This window comes from Callionymus lyra, chromosome 15, assembly GCF_982586985.1.
Source record: "Callionymus lyra chromosome 15, fCalLyr1.hap1.1, whole genome shotgun sequence".
NCBI lineage: Eukaryota > Metazoa > Chordata > Actinopteri > Syngnathiformes > Callionymidae > Callionymus > Callionymus lyra.
In genome coordinates, this window is record NC_141832.1 from 23,471,470 (window position 1) to 23,493,561 (window position 22,092).

The following is a 22,092-nucleotide window of genomic DNA, read 5'->3' on the forward strand; positions in this document are numbered from 1 at the left end:
AATTATTAAAAGAGTCATTTAACATTTACTCAAGAAGAAAAGCAACATTGCATGTGTTAACGTATTACTGTAATATATAATTATATAATTGACCACAAATAATTGTACTAAGATGTCATCACTAGTTGCAGCTGATGCTTAGAACATTGGAGACTAGATCATATTTATAATTATTCTTGTTTTTTGAAGCCTTAACTGTAAAGAAGTGTATAGGAAGGCAAGTTAATCCAACATTGAAGAAAACATATCAATGAATCTTTCGTTGTCCTACAGCCGAGCGAGACCTCTTATCATGACTGAGACTTTCCACCTCAGGCTCCCTGTCTTCTCACACCTTCAGGGCAGCAGGGAGACTCGACCCGAATATAAACCTCAGTCGGACGGCAGCACTTTTAAAGAGCTCAACAAAGATCCCTGCAGTTAGTGGTCACATGACGCTGCTTCAAACATGTCCAGTGCTGAAATGAAGATGACAGATCACTGGACATTCACAATATCCCTGACCTCATTCTCTTTCTTCTCTTTTCAACTCCTCTTCACCTCCCTTCTTTCACTGCTGAGTGATTGAAACACACTCTCCTCCTCCTCCTCCTCCTCCTCCTCCTCCCGCAGCCACGGCAGAACTACGTTAGTGGTCCAGAGGTGATCGTAGATCTCAGCACAGGATTGGATTATGGTGTAATTGAATGGATTGAAGGAGTTCTTTGTGGACGTGAGAGACTCTCTCGAGTGCGCTGGTTAAAAAAAAAGGGGGGTGAAGAGATGTGTGATGTGTCTCTCACATAGGCTGATACTTTTAAGAACACGCAGACCTTGTGACCAGTTCAGGGCCGGGTTCACGATGCAGTCATGTGGAGCAGAAGGTGCAGACAACTTTTGTGGTGACAATAAAGAAAGTAAAGTAAAGGTCGGGAGAGTTTGGAAAGGTTCTGAAAAGATTCATATAGAAAAAAATGATATTTATAGTAGAAATGTATTTATTTTTTAAATGTATTGAGCACGAATACTGTCGTATTTTTGATTCTGTGGCAATGTTTGCAAACACCCAGGAGTGTGGAAAACGAGATGTAATCGCTGTAGAGTCAGCAACTACTAAAATAAACGAATAAAACAAACAGAGTCAGATGTGTCAGCGGTTCATTAGCCTGCAGCCCTCGCACTAAATGACTTTGTTTCTGTAATGTACGCTTATTGACTGCCCGGAATAATGTGTCCAATAACTGACTCACACACACACACACACACACACATGCAAACACACAAACACACATCATTGATCCCTTTAATTTGCATTTCATTCTCATTAGCCTCAAAGAGTTTATATCGAACTGCAGCAGGAAAGAGAAAAAACTGCTCCAGATGTTCACTTTGTTTTTCCAACTCAATTCAAAAGAACTTTTTATAAACTCCTGCTCAGAGAACATGTCACAAGAGAATAGGTTTGGTAAGAAAGGCAGGTTATGCAGCTAATGCTTCTTAATAACCATGAGTCACATTTGAAAACAAATGTTTATGGAAGGAATAGAAAAATGTAAAATAATTAATCTGAGATATATTGTTTATGCATTGTTTGGTGTCTAAATAAATTGATGTTCAAGATGTGATGTCGTGCTTACTAGCTTCCTCTGTGATCAACACACATCCTCGTCACAGCTAAACACTTCCCCATCATTTCATTTTCTCAGAGAGATATTTAAGGCATACGCTTCCTTCCCTCCGAACATCAGACCAGGAACTAGTCGTTGCATTTGGAAAATAAATGTCATGCTTTCGTGAAACATGTTAATTATAACAATATAAAAACAAAAATAACCATGTTACAGCCTCTCTACGGTTTTTGACTGTTGTGGTTCAGAGGAGAAACATGCCTTTCCTCAAAGTAAGATCGTTTTTCTGGTGCTTATCTGACTTCTAGAACTGTTTCTGTGCATTATGGGATTCATTAGCGAGTTTTAAAACGGCTGCCGGTTGATCACCAACTGGTGAAAGAGTAAATCAAGTCCAAATCTAATTCATACTTATATTAAAACCTCTGCCAAGGAGATAAAAAACATTCAAGGAAGACGTTTTTTTTTTTTTTTTCTCTGAAACTCGTCTGACGGCACATCCGGTCAGAAACAGACAACTGACAAGACTCTTGAAGAGGGAACAGGAAACTAAACAAGACGAGTTTGAGAAGAACTCAAATACAAGGTAAGTGATCTGAAAACTTTTATCCATCAAGTCTCGTGTTTTACTCTCTAGACATGAATTTATTTAGAGTCTCTGTCAAAGACAAGTTTAGGAGTTTAAAATGGTCCTGAAGGTTTATTGCTTTAATTGGGTTTAAATCTCCTTTTGTGAATCTCTGTTGTCATTAGTTTTATTTATAAACTCAAGTTTATTGATATACCACTGATAGAAAAAATTTGATTTTTTTAAACAGTTGATTGTTGATAATAGATACATTATTTCAAAGTTCCTTTCCTGTCAAGCTAGAAGAAAGTACAAAAATAAAATAAATAAATGCAGCAGATAACATTCTCTGTGAACACACAAAATATTTACTTACACCAAAAGAGTATTGTCTGTGCTTAAAAATACATGTTTTTCTTGTGACGGGGATTTCCTGCAACTGTCGTAAACATCTGGAGGAGCAGAAGTCAGTCAAGGCTGAAGATCATAACCAAAAAAGAACAATGGTTTCATGACATTAAGAATGATGGTTTCACTAAACCGTTTCTCTCTGTTGTGAGTGTAAGTCTGGCTTAACGTTAATAAAATTAACTTCAGCACACACAATTTTTCCCTTAAGATTAATAGTAGAAATATTATCTTCCATAACATTGGTGACTGTTTTGGTTTTAAAACTAAAAGGAACTTAATAAAAAGGATGATTACGTTTTTAAATCAATTCAATTTTAATCAAAGTTACAAATCTTAAAAAAGTTATCTCAATACACTTTACAGTTTAAACAAGACTATATCGGAGAAAAAAAGTCCCAGCGAATCATCAATAAGTGAATCCCAGGGTGACAGAAGTAAGAAAGGTTTCCTTTTAGAAGGCAGAAACCTCAATCAGAATCAGACTCAGACCGACTGGGAGGTTGGATGCTTTAAATTTAAACATTATTTTGCATCTGATAAAATTGTCAATGGCAGTAGAAATACAAAACTGGTTCGCACATCACAGTAGGCGAAGAAGAGTTGCTTCATAATTTCTTGAAATAAAGTTGAAATATACACAATATACACAAAAAAATGAGCATTAAAATGTTTAGCGTCACGACTGCTCTGTGAGAGGAAACCAGGACACATAAAATAAAAGTTATCTACAGAGAAACACAAAGACAAAAGAATAATTAGTTGACAGTGATGGTTGTACTGTTGACAGTGACTACCTGTAGATGATGGGGCGTCGAGAAGGTTCAGGTGATGAAGTTGATTGAACGCATCCATTGAAAGTTTTTGTTGGTGAAATGAGGGCAAGTAGATAATCAAACTCAAATAAGAATGTTGTTCCTCCGTTTGAAGACACACATTAGTGTGTATCAGCAAAACTAGTCAACATGACATTTAAAAATGTCAAGCTGCTAGAAACTCTTAGTTGCAGTAGTGCTCTTGGGCCTTGTTTGAACAGCAATGCAAGGGATTCAAGAACGATGAGATAGTTCCGGAAATCATTTCTTGAATTAATAATAATTTAATTGAATACTTTGATAAAGCAATGCCACAACAATTAAGCACACATAAAGCATACATTAATACAGTAATTCTCCAATATATTTTTTACATATTTTTGTTAAATGAAGCTCATGGTAAGGGTTGCTGGTTTAAAACTTTACATGTCATTTCTGATGACTTCTATGTGTGGGAGAATTTGGGAAGGAAGTGTGTCATAACGCTGTGAATAAGAGCTTAAAGTGGAAGTTGCTGGCTTTGGTGTGACTTCTCTTTTTTCCAACAGTCATGAGACATCACGAAGCATAGAGATGTTCCCACACTGAGTCAGGATGATGCTTCTTCTGGTCGTGATTGGGACTCTGTTGACTCGTCCGGCTCTTCTCTTGAACCATAATCACTGCGGCATCAATGTGACCCACGACAGCCGTGAGTCCCACTTATACACGGCTACCATGACAGGCACCTCAGATGTAGATCATTCAGGGGTCTCAGACCCCCCGGAGCTCAATTCTTGTTGAGAATAAGGGGTAGGCTGGCGGGTATTCAGTTTTCTATTTGTATTTTGTTGTTAAATGTTTGACACAGATGTGTGTGTTAGTCTTAGCCTCTTACCAGCTGCATCTGCCCATGAGTTTATGAACCCTGAAAAGAATGGAATATGTGTTCAATATCCCCACTTTGTTCAACTATGTGTTCATGAAAACATGTCTTCACCCCTCAACATCAGCTCTGCTGCACTCTCTTCAGTGCCACAATGACTATGAATCTTACGTGCACTGCCAGTGGACCGAGGAATCGCACCATCAACCTCCACTGCAGCTCTGGTTCCTGAGAAAGGATCAAAGGTAAACGTAAGAAGTGAACATTTATGAACATGAATGCAGTTTTCATAGGAACAAGTTCATGAAAAGAATTATTGTCTTAAGTGAGAAAATCAAAGCAATCAAAGTTAAAATACAAATATTTAAAAAGCTTCTGAATTGAGAACATAGTGTGGATGAGTTTAAAAAGAAGCCATCTTAACACTTATTTGTGGAAACTTAAATGTTTTGAATATCTGAACATTTCAAACTCTTCATCCTCCTGCAGTGTTCTCTGTCCTCCTCATGGACCTGCGGTTCTGCGCCCAGATGGACGAAGAACAGTCCAGTGTCGATACAGAACCAAATCTTTCTCTATCAGCACCGAATACACAGCCTTCTTTCGTGGGCAGGAGATCTCTTGTGCTGCTCAACACACACCTGTGGACCTCTCTGAGCACCGTGAGTAAACATCACTCCACACACACCTACCTTCAACACACTCTCACTGGGATGCATTTTGTGCAGTGCAAGCACTTCCACCGCAACGTTTGGCCTCTAAACGGACAGATTTTGGGGATTATGAACTTCACTGGGCCAGTCCGTACCCTGAACCCATGGGCAAGAACATGACGTACCAACTGAACTACAGGTCACAGCGAGAGGACGAGTGGACGGTCAGAAGCTCACCATGTTTCACTTCCTGTCAGCTCTTGAATTAAAATATTCTATATGTTATATAAGCAGCTATAATATAAGTTAAATGTTCATTTGCTGAAGACGTGTGTGATAGAGGCAACCTGAATGAAAATGTAATCAACCCTTGTGTTGTCTGAGGGTCAAGGTGACCCAGTAGTGTTTGTGGTATTCCTTGTGTTGCCTTAGAGTCAAGGTGAACGGCCTTCCTGGCTACCATGAATACATATGCAGTGCCACCGGGTCACCTCGCCCCCTAAGATAACACAAGGGTTAAAAAGTGTATTCAGAGTTACATTTACACGCTGTGAAACGATAAATATGAAAGAAAAATGCTTTAACCTTTTTTTTTCCAACTCTGACATTTTTATAAATAAAATAACAAAACAAATACTATTTAAAAAACACATGGGAAAACTAGAAATTTGCATAAAGGGCAGCATCTCCAGCAAAAAAAAAACCACTTATTTTTTGGTTTGTAGATACAATAATTCACAACACATACTTCCTTCTTAAATGATTCTCGGATTAGAAATTTGCATTTTGGATTGTGATTTGTTAGTATTTTTAGTAGTTGAAGTCATACGGCTAACTAAATGAATAAAAAGAACTTTTTAAAAAAATGTAAGAATCCATCAATACCACATGTTGCAAATGTGGTATTTGCAACATTCCTTCGGGGAGCAAATAACAGCATAAATTAAACGATTTTATAATCAAGAATTAAAAAATAGCAAATGTCTTACTATCATTAAAACATTGTCTATTTTCTTTTTAGTGGTGTCACTGATCTGAAGCACTAAATATTCTCTTTTATTCTTAGAAAAAGCTTGTGACACAACCAGATGTAAGACTGCTTAAACAATCACTAAGAGCCGGTCACACCTATGAAGCCAGGGTCAGAGGTCGAACAAGTGTCAGCCAGTGGAGCAGCTGGAGTCCGGTCTTGACATGGAGGACTGAGGAAGGTTCGTCTCAGACTCAGCAGGGGTGTGGCGTCGATGAAACTACGGCCTTTACATTCTATCTTGCCTGTGTTAAGGTCCAGACTCCGGGCAGCATCCCAGGTTGCGCTGTGTGCTGACTGGAGAAGAGTCTGTGTCGTGCAGCTGGGAAGTGAACAGAGCTCAGGACCAGATCATTAGCTACCAGCTGGCCTGTCGCGACAACCAGAGCTCACTGTACGTCATGTCCAACACAAACCAGAGGTGACATTTAAGAAATCAAAAAGTAATTCAACAAATCTTCTAGGTCAACAAGATGTTGTGTGAACTCCTCCGTCCAAGATTCTGGGAGAAAAGTTACTTACAGCTGCACACTGATGGCCACAGATCCTGCACATCTGCATCTGGAGCTCGTCCAGAAACACAAGGCAAATTCATTCAAAGCTCACAAACACAGTGAGTGTCAGTGGGCGTACAAGGGGTGAACAACATGAAAGATATAAAATCTTAGTAGAAGTTGTGAACACGGCATGATGAGTCGAGACGTTTCTGTCGCCATCTAGCGGTCACAAACTGCAATTTACTGAACTTTTATTTATATTTGTATCATTATTTCATAAACAGGATATATTTTGTTATTTTTTTTAACGCAATAATTATTTTCTACTTGATTGAACATTCACTTCATTGTTTTATTTTATAACATTTTGTGCTCGGGATATTGCGTGCAGTTCGTCCAAATCCTCCCAAGCAGCTCGAAATAAAGGCTAAAGATGGAAACTGGCTGGTGAAATGGACCAAACCGAACACGTCACCGGATATTCAGCTGCTCTATCAAGTGTGCTATAATCGGACAGACTTTCAGGTGATGCTCAATGCGCCCCTCTAGTGTTCATACACGTGTACTGCAAGTTAATCATCTCGTTTTTTATTCTTTAGTTCCTCCATCAGGACTGCTCTGAACCCTTCAATGTCTCGAATAGATTCCTGAACATCCTAGATTCGTCTCTGATCCCGTCATATAGCTACAGGGTCCAGGTGCGGTCAGTGGTGCAGCCTGGGCAAGGGTCACTATATGAGGGGACGCCGTCCGAGTGGACGCAGCCGGCGGAGTGGACGTCACACGCAGGTACTGGCCAATCACAGTTCAGATTTAAATGTTTTTGTTTGTTTATAAACAATGGACGACATCAAAAATTCTTTTTGGCGCTAGTATAGACTTTTAAGGCAAATAAAAATATTATAACTATATATATTTTTTAAACTATTTATTTTGGTCCTTAATCACATCTGACATGGGTTAACTTTTGTACCTCTAAAGAAAATAGATTAGTGTTAGAACTAGAGCACCTGTAGTACCATCAATATTACTACTACTGTAGTAGTAGAAATAGGAGTTGTGTGTGTGTGTGTGTGTGTGTGTAGATCGCTGTACTAGGTGTAGAAGTTTCATGGTACTACAGTGGTGGAGGTGTGCTTATCTGTGCAGCAGGTAAATATCTGACAGTATTTAAAGACAACTGTAGTACGATGAGCACTGGTATAATCTAGGTCGAAGAGTAGTAGTGGCAGTACTTGCCACCAAAGATAGACATGCACACATAGTGCATCGTCATCATCATCATCATCATCATCATCATCATCATCATCATCATCATCATCATCATCACATCGTGCACCTGACTCACGTCTCTTCTTTGTCTGTTAGCCGGCTGGAGCCTCAGTAATGTGGTGTACTCCTGTGTCGGGGTGTTGGTGGTGGCTGTCTTCCTAGCGATCTACTTCACCATCCCAGCCTGTCACAGGTTCAATTCCCTTCCACTTCTCATTGAATATCATCCTGTACTGATGTGGGTTTCTCACAGACGAGCTATTCTGTGGTCGGATTCGGTTCCGTCACCACGAAAAAGTCGGATCATCTCTGAGTTGAAGGTGAGAATGTTGAACACAACTGTGTGAGAATATTTCATCACCGTTTGACTTCAGTTTTCCTCCAAACCCCACGTCCTGCTGAGTGAGAAGACTTTCATCTGCGCAGTGCAGCGGCTTGAAAAGCCACCTTGGTACGTTCAGGTGTTCCTCAATCAGACGTTGATCGACATCACATCTTCTTCTCTCCGTAGCGACTCTGTTGTCGTCTCACACAAAGACGTTAATGGTGGGGAATGGGGGAACCGAGGATACTGGAGCAGTGAAAACTCTCCCTCTCAAGAGAGTCTGGAGCCTCATCTGTCTGCCATGGGTTTTAGTGGCCCGTATATCTTCTGTGAGGTGAGAGGTTCTCAAAGAACAAAGAAGATGTTTGTGTGTCGATCACAGAAAGTACTTGTGTTGATGTTTTGTTTTAGCACGTTCATCATCTGCTTCATAAGTTATGTATGTGTGTCTTCAGCCAAACTTCGCACCTGAAGCCACGGAGAGAACAGAGACATCGGAAGAAGCTTACGTCTGCCTCCCCAGCTCTCTTGCGTCCAGGTGGACACCAGACCTCGTGTCCCAGGACCGGTTCATCTGTAACTGCCGTGACTCTGACCCAAAGTGCCCAGACATCCCAGAGGCCCGTGATGGAGCGTTGACACACTCACCCCTTAATGAGCCCACCAGCAGTGACCCCTATGTCGCTGGACCTTTCACCTCCTGGCCGTCCATCAAGGCCTCGGGCTACTGCTCTCTTCCTGCAAATGAAGTGAAGTAACCTAAAGATATAGATCGCCACTAGAGGCAGTGTTCCACTGTAGACTGTGATAAGGCTTGTTCAAGAAAACTGTGGTCATTTCCTCTTCACATGTTTTAGACATTCTCATCATGTCAGACACATACAACCTGACACAAATATAATATAAACCCTTTTTACTCAGACACTGGAATTATTTATACCACTCTGTAAATGACAAATTCTCTACTATAGAGAAATTGTTATTAAATAAAGTAAAGAATCTTATTAACAAATCGATTTAATATTAGAAATGAAACGTTTCTTGTTTTAATATGAGAGGTATAGGGATTCAATTCTAAACTTTCTCCACAATAATTCTATTAAAAGTGAGCAAAGTATCAAGAGCATTATTTTAACAATGAATATATTTCTCTGTATGAGAGTTCAAGGATATAGTTATTTTTCATGTACTTGAGTAGAAATCTCTTCAAACTGATGACATTAAAACATTTTTCGTGTGATTTAAAAGACTTGAAATAGAAGAAAATGTGCTTGAAAGTGCAGCCACTGAGCCGATGGGAAGGCTCACTTGCTGCGGTCAGAGTTTAGTGTTTGCACAGAGGTGTGTGACCTGGAGCCTTGTTGTCAACACTCTAGCCAAAGTGAAAAAGATATATTTACAATTTGTTATTGACTTTTTTCTTTTTGCTGATGCTTGACAGTGTAGCCACACGAGTGAAGATATTCTGGTGTGAAACATGAGATCTGGTTCAGGCCTCGGCCATGTCGGTCATTAACACAAAAATCATGTTTGCAAAACATGATTTTTGAATATAAGAAATAAAGCCTCCATGTATTTTTACAAACACATTGTTCCTTTAACCTACATCACAGATAGAAGAGTGCATCTCGCAAACCATTGCAAGAGTGAAGGTCTCAAGCTTTATTTTAACCTGACTGCTAATATAAGTAAGTAAGTAAGTAAGTAATTTTTATTTATATAGCTAAGTAATACTAGATTAATTGCTTCAAGTCTTATGAAGTGCAGTGTATCAGTGACATAGATGTAAAGATTAATTTAAATGTTCTGATGTGGGAAACTACACGTCATACATAATAATAATTAGATTTACTTTAATATATTTCTCTTATACAGAACGGACAGAACAGAATGGTTAATTGTTGTTTACCTCGAGCTAAAACAAAACATCAACACAAGTACTTTCTGTGATCGACACACAAACATCTTCTTTGTCTCTGCGATGAAAAACATAATCATGGAATTTCAAGCATGCTGATATCAACTTCCTGTGTTTCCAGACCAATGCAAGGTACGATTTCCTGTCTGCTGAGGATCCAGGGCAGTTTGAAACACAACAAGCGAGTCACGTTGCCTGACGGGACAGGAACTTATTTGACCTTGACTTCGGGTTTATGACGAGAAAGAGCGTTACGATCCCCAGTGGCACCGTCAGAGCGAGCAGCCCAGTATAGATCTGTGTGTCTGTGACGTAGCACTTTGAGTCTGTTGTTGTACACAATAACAGGAAAATATGTGTACTCACGGATACTTGTGTAATCTCCTGTTTCCTCACTGCGGTCCATCAGGGAATCCAGGGCGCTACATTGGGAACTGAGACTCCTTCCATTTCAACGAATGGAGTTGACGATATGGAGAGGAAACAAAGCTACTTTCCAACCAATAAACCTCTGTTTTCTTCACTTTTAGAGTTTTAGACTTTAACGAAAAGTCTTGTTACTTCTTAGTCGATCGACAGTCATTATGTAAAAGTGCTGTTCAGATCTATCAAGGCGTATCATCCTTTAAGGTCAGTCAGTCATCTGTGTCTTTAGTCACAGTCCATCAGTGACCCCCCAACACTGTCATGGTGGTTGACCCCTGTGTGAGTCTTCTTGTATGTGTTTGTCAGTCAGTCGAACACTTCTACGCCCTTCTGTTGTTAGAGTGCAGCGGGGGTTAGGAGCTGCGCGTACAGCCGAGGAACGCCGGCTTCCCACCTCCGTGATGAATTTGAGGATGGCCTGCTGTTTGGAGCTAGTGTGTCTGTGTTAAGTTGACAAAAGACTAACTGGAAGTAATTGTGAAGACACACAAGCTTCTGGTGTCAGAAGGCCAGAGAAAGAACATTTTTCCATGTTTTTGGACTAGAAAAAATGCAGTAATTCGTTTTAACCATATATTTTGAAGTTTATTGAACTATAAACCATAAAAATGTAAAAGTCCATAAAAATGCATCTTTTGTTTTTTTTTCTTATTCTTTATTTTTTAATGTTTACATAGCTTTACACTTACTTCTTTGTAAGACTATATTATAAGGTTTCAAAAAAGTTAAGCAGCAGTCACTAAACGTTATGGTGACAGGAACTTAAAATGCTTATTGAAGCAACTCAAGTTAATTTAATCTACATTCAGCGTGAGTGAATACGTCACAATACATTTTCAATCTATTCATCAATATTGTCAAATTATTGACAAAAAAGATTGTTCGCTTGAAATAAAAACACAAAACGGAATCAGTTTTAAGAAGTTTGTTCTCATTGAATAAACACTCAGACTGAAGTAAATTCATGGAAAACAGACAAATAGTTTGACATCAGCTACATGAACACATGGTTGTTGTCTATTTAAATACGTTCTATGGCTTTGTTGAGTGGCACTGGAGGATGATATTCCATTTGAGACTTTACATTATATCAAATACTGTAAAGATACTGTTTATTGAAGTTTCCTGTGACAAGCAAACTTTGTCCTCCTCTTCTGGGGTTAGTGTTGAAGCTTCCCAGGTCTCCTGGACTCACAATGAGGCCCGTGCAAGAGTCCAAATCGAATTCAGAACTTGAATCCATTTAAATAAAGTTTGCAAACAAGAAGTAGAATTTAGGCACATTGTAAAACCTGACAAATTCTTCCTGTTACTTAGCTATAATAAATATATGAATTATAATGAATTGAATTCCCAATCTCTTAATGAAAATTCATGTTAGAGCCAACTACAGATGCTGCTCTTTCTATGCCAACGCTGAGGATGGAGCAACTTCAAATGGCAGCTAAGAAAGATTTTAATGATTTCAAGCTTCATCAGTGAAGTTTTATTTAGAAATATGGAAGTCAACTCTGTTCAGTTTGAGCTTGCTTCATGTTCGTCTACTAGCTAATGCTAGCTAGAGCTGGTTTTATCCAAACTGACTGACTTGTCCTGCTCACTTTCCTGTTTCGCTAAATGTAAACTTTGGGTTTTATTTCATTGGTTCAGAGTATCCATTCGCGTGTTGCTTTAATTTAACTTTGTTATCCATTCTTGATCTCTCAGTCACGATCAAAGACAGAAGTGATATACGACAGGATGGACCGACACACTGTTAGTGGACGACTCTCTATCAGAATGTTGGTCAAATAAACTTAACTTATACTAACTCTACATACAAGCAGTAAAAAAAACATACACCAAAGACAAACATGCACACATAGTGCATCGTCATCATCATCATCATCACATCTTGTTTTCAGTATTGTACAGGAATGTTAATCCACAGTAACAGTGTTGAAAAATAAATAAGAAAGAAGCACATGGTGGGAATAAAGAATCCTAAATTAGAAACCTTATTGACTTGAAACTGCACCAGGTTTGTAAAATATGTTAAATAGAGTTACACCATCTCTGCATTCATCTCTTTGATATCAGGTGTTTAGAGCAACATTGACAAGTTGGTCAACCTCGTCTTTGGCACATTGTCTTTATCGTTCACTCGAGTCAACATTTTCTTTAGGTTGGCAGAAATCCTCATTCTGTCACTTTCACAAGACAGTTCTGGTCTGCTGAAGAACAAATGATTCCTCTTTTCTCTCCAGATGGGATACAGAGAAGCTCCAAGGATCAGTCATTAGTAGTGTTACCGAAGAAACTCACTGGACGAGAAGGTTACAGACAAGAGCGTAAATACTGACGTGACTCTTCTTCACTTCTCCTGCATCCATTACATCCTCAAGGATGTTGTGCTGAAAAGTAGAAAAACAAAATTTCACTTTCTCTCCTCCTAACGTCCAACAAGCATCTTTAACTCTTCTAACTCTGATTATTCCTTTGTGTATGGGAGCTCTCTACACCAGTGATTCTCAACTTCCAGATTTCTGTTTTTAAATTGTGTCACAATAGAAGGACCTGAAGCCAGACCGGTGGAGAAAAACTGCTCTTACACATCAACGAAGGTCCAATAATGTCCAAAGCCTCCACCTATTCTATCCTGCCTGCACTCTCCTCTTAACCCCTCTACCTCTGTTAATGTTTTTTCAGCTCAAACTGACAACCAGTGGTTGAATTCATATTCGTACCTGTGCCCGAGGTCCTACATCAACATGGCTCTCATCGCTGCCTTGCTGATTCGTCTGCGGTTCTTCCTCATCCTTCTCTTTGGTTGAGCTGGAGGTCTGGGTGCTGCTGGTGCTGCAGGTACTGCTTTGGCCGTCGTAGTGGTTTCTTGTAAGAAATGAACGGTTTAAAATCTTTAATGAGAACATGTTGTGCTGATTCTCGTACCTGGTCTCTGTGTTGTATGCAGGTGATGTTTAGTGTGCTCATCATCTTCTTTCTTCTTCTGTCTCAGCAACTCCTTCTCCTGATCCAACCTCTGGTGGAGCATTAGCAGCTCTCTTCTCTCCTGCTCCAGTATTCTCTTCTCTAGCTCTAATATCACCTCCTCCTCCTCTGGAGTGTCGTTTCCTCTCCTAGGTTCTGGATTTGGTTCCTTGGTGGGCCGGAACCTGCTCAGGATTCTGCTGGCAGTTGCCTCAAACGGATTCGGCTTGTCTTGAGGGGTCACAGGCTTCAAAAGTGTGGACTTGTCCTGCCGCCACGACCGGCTGTTTGCTTGTGAGTCGTCCGCCTCGACTCCTTCCTTCCCTACAGTACCTGATGGCAACAGCTCCCCTGTCATCTCCACCACCTCCACACCACCACGCTCTGCACTCTTGTTTCCCTCTGAGGTCTTCCCATTCTTCTGCAGTTGTCCTGTGGAGTTGTCCCTCCAGTGGGGCGCATAGAGGGCAGGTTCCCCCGGCTGAGACGAGTCCTTCTCGACCAGACTGAAGCCCTCATGATGAGTGAAGGTGTCTCCTCGGGTGCTCCAGTGATGCTGGAGCAGGTCCTGCAGGTGAGAACCCTGGTTGTGTTTCAGTCCATCATGATGATGGAGCTCGTCTTTGGAGTGTGTTTTCACCTGGAATAAGACTGTAGTTAGAAAGGCCTGTTCAGTCCACATTAATTTATAGTTAGCCTAAAGCTAACCCAGAGAATATGGATGTACATCTGAGCCTTTGTACATCCAGAAAAATGTTTTAGATCAATGTAAAGAGGTGTATATGTGGAGCACGCATCAAATGTTGTAACAGAAAAGAAAACATAAAATCATTTTTACTTCCGTATGTGTCAATCAAAGCTAAACTTCTATTTCTCTGGTCCTCCCCTGTGGAGCCGGGATTTCTTTCATTATATACAGTGTAAATCATATCACAAACATTTGGACCTTTTTATGTATCTTTATAGACAAAACCACATATTATAACAACCACATATGAGACAACCCTATATAAAGCCATGATCTCCTTGGCAGAGTTATGTCTGTGTTTTTCTATTATTAACATATGTTTGGACACCTAAATGAGCAGCACTAATCTTTTGAAGACAATAATAATCAACACAGAATATTGGGGGCCATATTGATCCAAATAATGGACCTGGTTAAAGATATTTCCTTGAAGAAAAATAGTGGTTATAGAGGGAGCAGGAAGAGTTAGTTTGTTTACGTGGATCTAAGAAGTTTGGTGTTGAACCTTCATGAAGGATGTCAACCTTATTGGTCTAGTAACCTGAACATCATCCTTACCGGTCCATGGCTGACAGTCTGGTTCTGGTGTTGCTCCTTGTGCGGGCCGTTCTGCCTGCGGGGCGACTTCCTCTTCAGTGCCGGTGCAGACTGACAGCGACACTCCACGTGGTCGACGACAGACACCACGGCCTTGGCGTACGTCGGACTCTTGTTGATGTACTCGACCTTCATCACCTGGATCGATTTAGCAAAGATAATTTGTCGCGAGATATTTCAACAAGCGACTTTTTTTGCGCGTCTCACCTGCAGATATCTGGTGTTGGTGCGGAAAGGGACGCACTGGAGACTCTTGGCGTTGCAGCAGCCGGAGCAGCGCTGCACCTCAACACAGGGAGGCCACAGAAGGAAGTTAGCGTTGCTGCGGTCCAGCATCGACCTGGTGACCTCCACCACCTCTGTACGAACTTTGCACAGAGCCTGCTGCGCCGGCTGAGCGTCTGAAACGCAACGGTGTAAAGAGTAGAATGATTAAAATTTGACTTTGATTTATTAGCACGAAGAAAGCGGACAGTATTCCTGATGAAAACTGCGCGTCACGGCTGCAAATTGAAAAGTTTAAGTGGATTAATGAGGTTGGACGCGGAGTAACATCTGCTCGACCCTGACAGTGAGAGAAGGTTAACGTGGAGGATTTTAACGTGTCACTAAAACCACACGTCTCATTAATCAACTGTCGGGCAAACTAATGAGCACTTGTACGTGCGTGCGGAGAATTAGGAATCTGCTGCTGCACACCAGCGAGGACTATCAGCCTCAAAACAAATGTGTTTATTCCAATAAAGAGCAAAAGAACATACACTCACCTAAACTCCTTGGTGACCTGTGACCAGCAGCTGAGTTTCCCTCCTCATCTGAGTCAGAAAAAATAATGGTCTGGAAATTAATTCATGTTTAGTACTTTGGGCTTAAAGTTATTATTATCATTACAAGTCTAATAAGAAAAACATACAACATTATTAAAGCAACAGTAAATAACTTTCACAAGTTCATCTTGTTATATTGTAGCTTTGGCGTTCGTCATTAATGCTCTTGAAGTCAATATGTGGGTAAAATGTATCCACTCCTTGTGTAGGTGTAACTGTTGTCTTTACCTACGGAGTCTGAGAGGAGCAGCAGCTGAAGGTCTTCAATGGAGGAGATGGGACTGTCTCTAACCAGCTCCACCAGAGCTGCTGGAAGAGGCTCCCCCTGAAACACATCCAAACTTTGACTGTGAATATAACAACACACTGGGCAGCTGATGTGATGAACTGAGTGTGGCTTTAACCCTCTGGTCATTATTAGTGTGTGTGTGTGTGCGTGTGTGTGTGGCGGGGGGTGAGACTTAAGCAAAGCAGACACACAATGGTCACTAAGAGCAGGGTGAATGACTATTGGCGTTGTGTCTTCTCATCTGCTAACATTTAGGGGTCAAAGGAGCCAGGAAGGAGCCAGGAAGTGGGGGAAGGAGTGACAGAAAGGAGAAGAGAGGGCATCAGAAAAATAGAGGGATAATAGAGGAATAAAAGAGGGGAGACGTTGTGATGCTATTTTGAATGCTTGATCTGGAGTGCTGTCGAAGCCAGGAGACACTGAGGAATATCGCCTAAAACCTAAAGAGGGTGAAATCAAATCTGCAATTGTATCTAAATTACAAATAAATACATGTCTAATGAGTCTAAGAGGTGAAAATACACAACAAAATGAGTGTGTTAGTGATTAATAATAATGTGTATGAAATAAATTACTGGGGAAGCAAAGGAAAATGCATTGAAGAAAGACTATCATACTAATACGTTGATCAATGAATAGTTTTAATTGTTTATTGTTTAGTATTGTGATCCTAACATAGATTTTCTTTTTATTTGCTTAATTTAGACTTTTGTGAGTCTCAAATCAACTGTTAACCTTTTTATAGTGGACCGACAATCAGTTGCTTTAGCAGTCAAAGACCATAAAACGAGATGTTAAAGTGGAGCTGAGGCTGAAGGAAGTCACATGACCTCCCATCTACACCTCAGACTCTGCTCCATTGTTGTCCATCTTTTCAGAAACTGGAATAACAGAGGAGGGAAATGCCGACTGCTCTGCTCACATCTTCAGATGCTGAGCCGCTGAAGCCCCCGAGGACTTTTTCAGTCATTATTTCCTCTCCTCGCCAGCGGAGTCAACCTGCCAGATCGGCTAATTGTGTCTGATGGTAATTATAGGAATTGTGTCTTTGTTTAACCGTTTGTGTCCCAGCAAGAAATATTGATGAACATTTCTGAATAACTAGCCGATTAGCTAGCTTCAGCCACTCAATTAAACTCTTCAGTAACAGAGGCACTATTTTAAGTAGCAATGATGCTTATTAAAACGACTTAAGAACATACCCTTTTGTTTTTCAATCTTGTATCACATTGGCGTGTTTAGCATTTAGCCAGTAATAGCAACACCTCATCTTTTAATGATTGTTTCCAAAAAAAACATAGTTTCTGGTTAAGTAAAGGAAAAATAATCTTCTATTTGTTAATCCAGTTTGAACTTGTATTATATAGTAGGGCTGTTTGTTTTCTTGGCTCTGGCATTTGATAGATGCAGCTGGGAAATATTTCACCGTAAGAAATGTTATTTTAACAAACACCACAGAGATGAGTGAAGTTTGTAAAACTGTTAAAACACATCCATATCTCTTGAAGAAATGTTTGCCATATTGAGGAATTCCGGGTGAACAGAGCAGCTGGAACAGAGAAAAGAACTTCTAAACAAACACAAACATAAATAGAAGGTTTCACTGCCGGCTGTGAGTCACGTGTGAGGTTCTTACTAAGGCAGCACGTGTGTGCAGATTTCCATCCCATTATTTTGGTATCAAATTTACTTTATTTTTCTCACTTGATGATGAATGCTGATAAGTTTGTTGTTTTAGCTGAGATTTATGGGAAGTCAGCCTTAATGCAGGACAGGAACATGTCTGTATGTCAATTAGACACTATCTTCTGAAATGATGTATTTGGGATAGTGGCTGATAGAACTAACTCACTAACAAGCTGGCTGGTTGATGATGATGATGCTGGTGTGTGCAGATGTGCTCTTCATGTGGCCCAAAGATCAGCATGTTCTAAATTGATTTTGATTTCTAAATTTGTATCCATAAAATTTATAAATTTAAAGAGACATAATGTGACATAAGTTACTGACACCCTCAGACACTGAAAACCATTACAACACTCTACAACTGGATGTCTTCTCATCGTGAATTCAGATGTCAAACCATTAAACTCAATGTATTAAGCAGATTATTTATAAATAAATTGATGGTGTGATGTTTCCACGTCTGAGTACAACTCTGGTGGTCTGTTTAATGTCATATGTTTTTAGTTAATGAATGGGATTTAAATGATCGTTCAAGAATTCATTTCACATGAAGAGAGACGGACAACTGAAGCCACTCATCAAGCATCTCTTATAGCTGATTCAGGAATGTTGCCTCCTCGCAACCGTCACATGTTCTCTTTACACCTGGGGAATTCCAGGTTTTTGATTTAAAGTAGCTTTTTGTTCACAAGTGACTGATGAGAGGAATTTTAATTCATCCATCACCTTTGACTGACAGGGGTGGTTTCTTTCTTTTTTCATTTGGGTGGGGGGGGGGTGTCATGGTGATGCTTTCCCCTTTCACTACTTTATTTCCACAGTTGCTGAAAACATCAGTATTTGGATTCAAAGAGAACATATGGCGAAGGTTCTTTTCTTACATTAAACATGTTTTATATTTGTATATCTTTATTAATCTCAGGACAGTTGAACTCCTCGTGTTTGTTTATTAGCTGGCTCAACTTATTAATAGTCATGCTTCTGCTTTTAAAATAACAATGTGAGTCAGAGTTTATTTTGGCATTAAGACATGCATCAAATGTTTTTCATTTTGTCAACCCTTTAAAAATAAAAAAGATTTTAGGCTTATCATTTAGACTTGACCTGCTCATCTATATTACGACGCAAAAATGACACGAATTTTCCTCTTTTTTGTGTCAATAAATGAAAGTAGGAACTGTGGGCAGATTGTTCTTGTCTCTGTGTAGAAAAAAAAATACAGACTTTGGAGGAATGTTACAATTTCCCTTTAGATACTTTCACGGTAGCAGTATGTCTGGACGAAAAAGGCAGGTTTAATTTTCTCATTCTGCTTCACAATGAGCGAGAGTGTGGGGACACCCTGGAAAGCTAGATAGATTAGGTTGATGTAAAATTCAGTATTTGAACCTCTCACTCCAAAACTACATCTTACAGTGTAGTGAGTTATCACCAAGCACGCCACCCAACATCTGCACAAACTGCAGCTCACTGTACCTAAAGTTTCTGACCTGTCAGCCCCAGAAGACAACCCAGCATGCACCTGGGCATCCTCTAATAAAGGCAGTGTATGTGAGGGAGAGTCACTCCATATTTGCCTTGGTCCAGTGGTGCGCGATTACATTTCCAATGGGGCCACTTCACATCCTGGCGGGGACGTGAGGGGTCATCAGATATTGTTGCCCTTTTTATTCTTACGACATAAACGAGGCAATGTTCACTTTTCGGTAAAACCATTTTATTTATAATCTTTAAGATAATTATGAACGACAAACAAATCAGTAGATATATATATTTCCCCTCTTTGTTTTGTTTGTATTGTTTAAAAAATCAATGTGGGACAACAAATCATAATTGTGTAATTTAAAAAAAAAACTCAACACTTGAAATTATTTATCATAACACGAAACATTGTGTTCAGTTTTGCTAATAAGACCAAACATATTTCAGCAAGTCGGCCACATGTTGCCCACAAGCCGCACATTGGCCAGGTCCGGTCCCTATTGAGGAAGGCATCATTCAGCATTGCTTGACTCGAGAACAACTTGCTCAGACTTAAAGGTCAACTTCTGGTGATAGCAGCACACTGATCAAGGCAACAGATTATTCCCCTTGGATTTGAGTCAAAAAGTAACTGAGCCAGTAAACAATATTAACATGACGAGGACAAGGTCTAAATTCTTCTGTAAATAAAGATATGTAGGCATTAACAAGTGAGCTTGTGAAACAAGTGGTGTTACGGGGTGTGAGTTGAAGAAATGTTTGGATGCTCCTCTGAAGTTTGGGGACTCACCTCGGCCACGCCAAACCGCGGACACGCAGCCAGCAGCAGGAGCAGCAGCAGTACCCACGATCTCATCTTGCTGCCCGGCCTGGAGCTCCCACGGCCCGGGCATTTATAGAGCGAGAGTCCGTCTGTGCTGGCACTGCGCCCGGTGACCAGACCCTCCTCAGCGAGCAAAAACACCGCTCTGTCCTCGCTCCAGCGACTCGTTTATTCCGTGTTGTAACAAAAAAAGGGTTTAATAAGATCCCAATTTCAATTTTTCTTCAGCTCAAAACTGATTCCGGTACTTTAAAAAGAAACATTTACATTTCCACGCAGCAAAAAAAGATGAACAAAAGATAAAAAAAATAAAATGTAGAAGTTACAAAGTATTTCAAAGAGTCTTGACGTTTCTTTAACCGTTCCGAGGATCACCTTGAAAGAGAGACAAGTCTGAGGTCAGGATGGAAGTTTGCGGTTCTCCTCTTCCTCCGAGTCTTATCACACAGCAAAGTGCAGCGGAGCGCCTCAGTGCTGGAGCTGCCTGATTACGCTGCTGCCGCCGCCGCTGCGGAGGGAGGAGGGGCTGTCGGAGGGCGCGTCTCTACCGCCCCCTGGTGGCTAGAGAGATAGCCCACCAGAGGGAGCAGATGAAAGAGGATGATGGATGGATGGATGGATGGATGGATGGATGGATGGATGGATGGATGGATGGATGGATGGATGGATGGATGGATGGATGGATGGATGGATGGATGGATGGATGGATGGATGGATGGATGGATGGATGGATGGATGGATGGATGGATGGATGGATGGATGGATGGATGGATGGATGGATGATTCAGGCTTTTCCTTGATTTTCTGGAACTCCTGTTGAGTTATCATTTTTATCTTGATCTTTAAAATATATACTTTATTGAATATTGTTTTGATTGTTTAAGCGCTTTGTGACCCTGGTCTGGAAAAGCGCTATACAAATAAAAATTACTTACTTACTTACTTACTTAGATGTTCGGACTGGTGATGGATAAATGAATGGGTGATGTATTGGGTTGGTGGAGAGATAGATGGATGAAAGGATAGGTGGATGGATGGATGAGGGATTATTTATTATTGATTATTGATAATTGATTACTGATTATGGATGATGGATTGCTGGGAGGATAGATGGATGGCTGAATGGATGGATGGATGGATAATGGACAGATGGATGGACTAGTGATGTATGGATGAATTGGAGATGTATTGGGTGATGGACTATTGATTATGGATGATTGATGATGGATTGGTGGATGGATGGATGGATGGATGGATGGATGGATGGATGGATGGATGGATGGATGGATGGATGGATGGATGGATGGATGGATGGATGGATGGATGGATGGATGGATGGATGGATGGATGGATGGATGGATGGATGATGGATGGATGGATGGATGGATGGATGGATGGATGGATGGATGGATGGATGGATAAGTGATGGGTGGATGGATGGATGATGGATGGATGTATCTATTGTTTGAAAAACTGTAAAATTGACAATATGCTAAATACATGTATTTATTTGTAAATATATATATATATATATACTGTATATATATATATATATATATATATATATATATATATATATATATATATAAACTAAGGAATAGTTAAACATTTATTTATTCATCACCCCCAACTTTTTCCAGTAAAAGTAAAAATGGCATGTCAGCCATCATCAGAGAGGTCACAGAGATCGTTGTCTTGACAACCGACTCCTGGTTTTACCTCTCTGTTATCAGGAAAGGTGTTCTCCGCTGTTATTGCCTGGTCTGACCTTTAGTTCTCGCTAATGTTTAGGCAACATTTAGGAACAATGATCCAAATTTTTATGTCTGGACAAAATGTCAGCCAGACGGCTTGATATTGCTTTAATAATGTCAAGAAGGTTTCACCTCCAGTTGAAGCTAAAATCGAAGTTAGGAAAACAAGATCTTATATTTAGTTACTGTTTCTCCGACAATTTTTTTTTTCCTGTTTCAAAATGGCGGAGGTGAATAATAGGATGCCATTGTTTGTCTAACAAGAGTGGATGGAGGAAACCGAGTGAGCTATGGAGCTAAATTTACTCTTGTTTCATATTCACACGTCTGAGCAAGGTCACCGGCCCGACAACTATTGTGACCGTACAAATGAAACATCCACGTCTGAAGCATCACAAAAGCAAGACAGTGTGGACCACCTGCTGCCTTTGAGCAACACTTTGTGTACATCATTCTTACAGGTTGCTTAAGAAAACACTGCAAAACTGCAAAGTGCTCATAATGTTATGTTTTCAACATCCAATGATTAGTT

General features: G+C 40.2%; 2 protein-coding genes across 3 annotated transcripts; one reads left to right on the forward strand and one right to left on the reverse strand.

Moving 5' to 3' along the window:
* Nucleotides 1-2,067: 2,067 nt before the first annotated feature.
* On the forward strand, nt 2,068-10,790 carry csf2rb (colony stimulating factor 2 receptor subunit beta). 2 transcript variants are annotated; one of them, XR_015713406.1, is made up of 16 exons: nt 2,068-2,193; nt 3,947-4,089; nt 4,391-4,508; nt 4,753-4,925; nt 4,992-5,140; nt 5,983-6,127; nt 6,202-6,340; nt 6,411-6,559; nt 6,835-6,968; nt 7,043-7,232; nt 7,812-7,908; nt 7,969-8,035; nt 8,090-8,166; nt 8,227-8,374; nt 8,496-9,728; nt 10,080-10,098. XR_015713406.1 is itself a non-coding variant. In XM_087809323.1 (16 exons), exons 2-16 carry the CDS (start codon nt 3,993-3,995, stop codon nt 10,155-10,157), a joined length of 2,055 nt encoding a protein of 684 aa, XP_087665449.1. In that variant the 5' UTR covers nt 2,068-2,193; nt 3,947-3,992; the 3' UTR covers nt 10,158-10,790. The 2 variants fall into 2 exon arrangements, 1 of the variants encoding a protein (XP_087665449.1); XM_087809323.1 differs by having other exon boundaries at nt 8,496-8,789; nt 10,080-10,790.
* Nucleotides 10,791-11,303: 513 nt separating this feature from the next.
* On the reverse strand, nt 11,304-20,264 carry pdgfbb (platelet derived growth factor subunit Bb). The gene is made up of 8 exons (XM_087809324.1): nt 19,774-20,264; nt 15,755-15,851; nt 15,467-15,514; nt 14,907-15,100; nt 14,661-14,837; nt 13,316-13,994; nt 13,111-13,255; nt 11,304-12,777 (listed from the first exon to the last, which is right to left on the reverse strand). Exons 1-7 carry the CDS (start codon nt 19,837-19,839, stop codon nt 13,125-13,127), a joined length of 1,392 nt encoding a protein of 463 aa, XP_087665450.1. The 5' UTR covers nt 19,840-20,264; the 3' UTR covers nt 11,304-12,777; nt 13,111-13,124.
* Between the last annotated feature and the right edge of the window lie 1,828 nt (nt 20,265-22,092).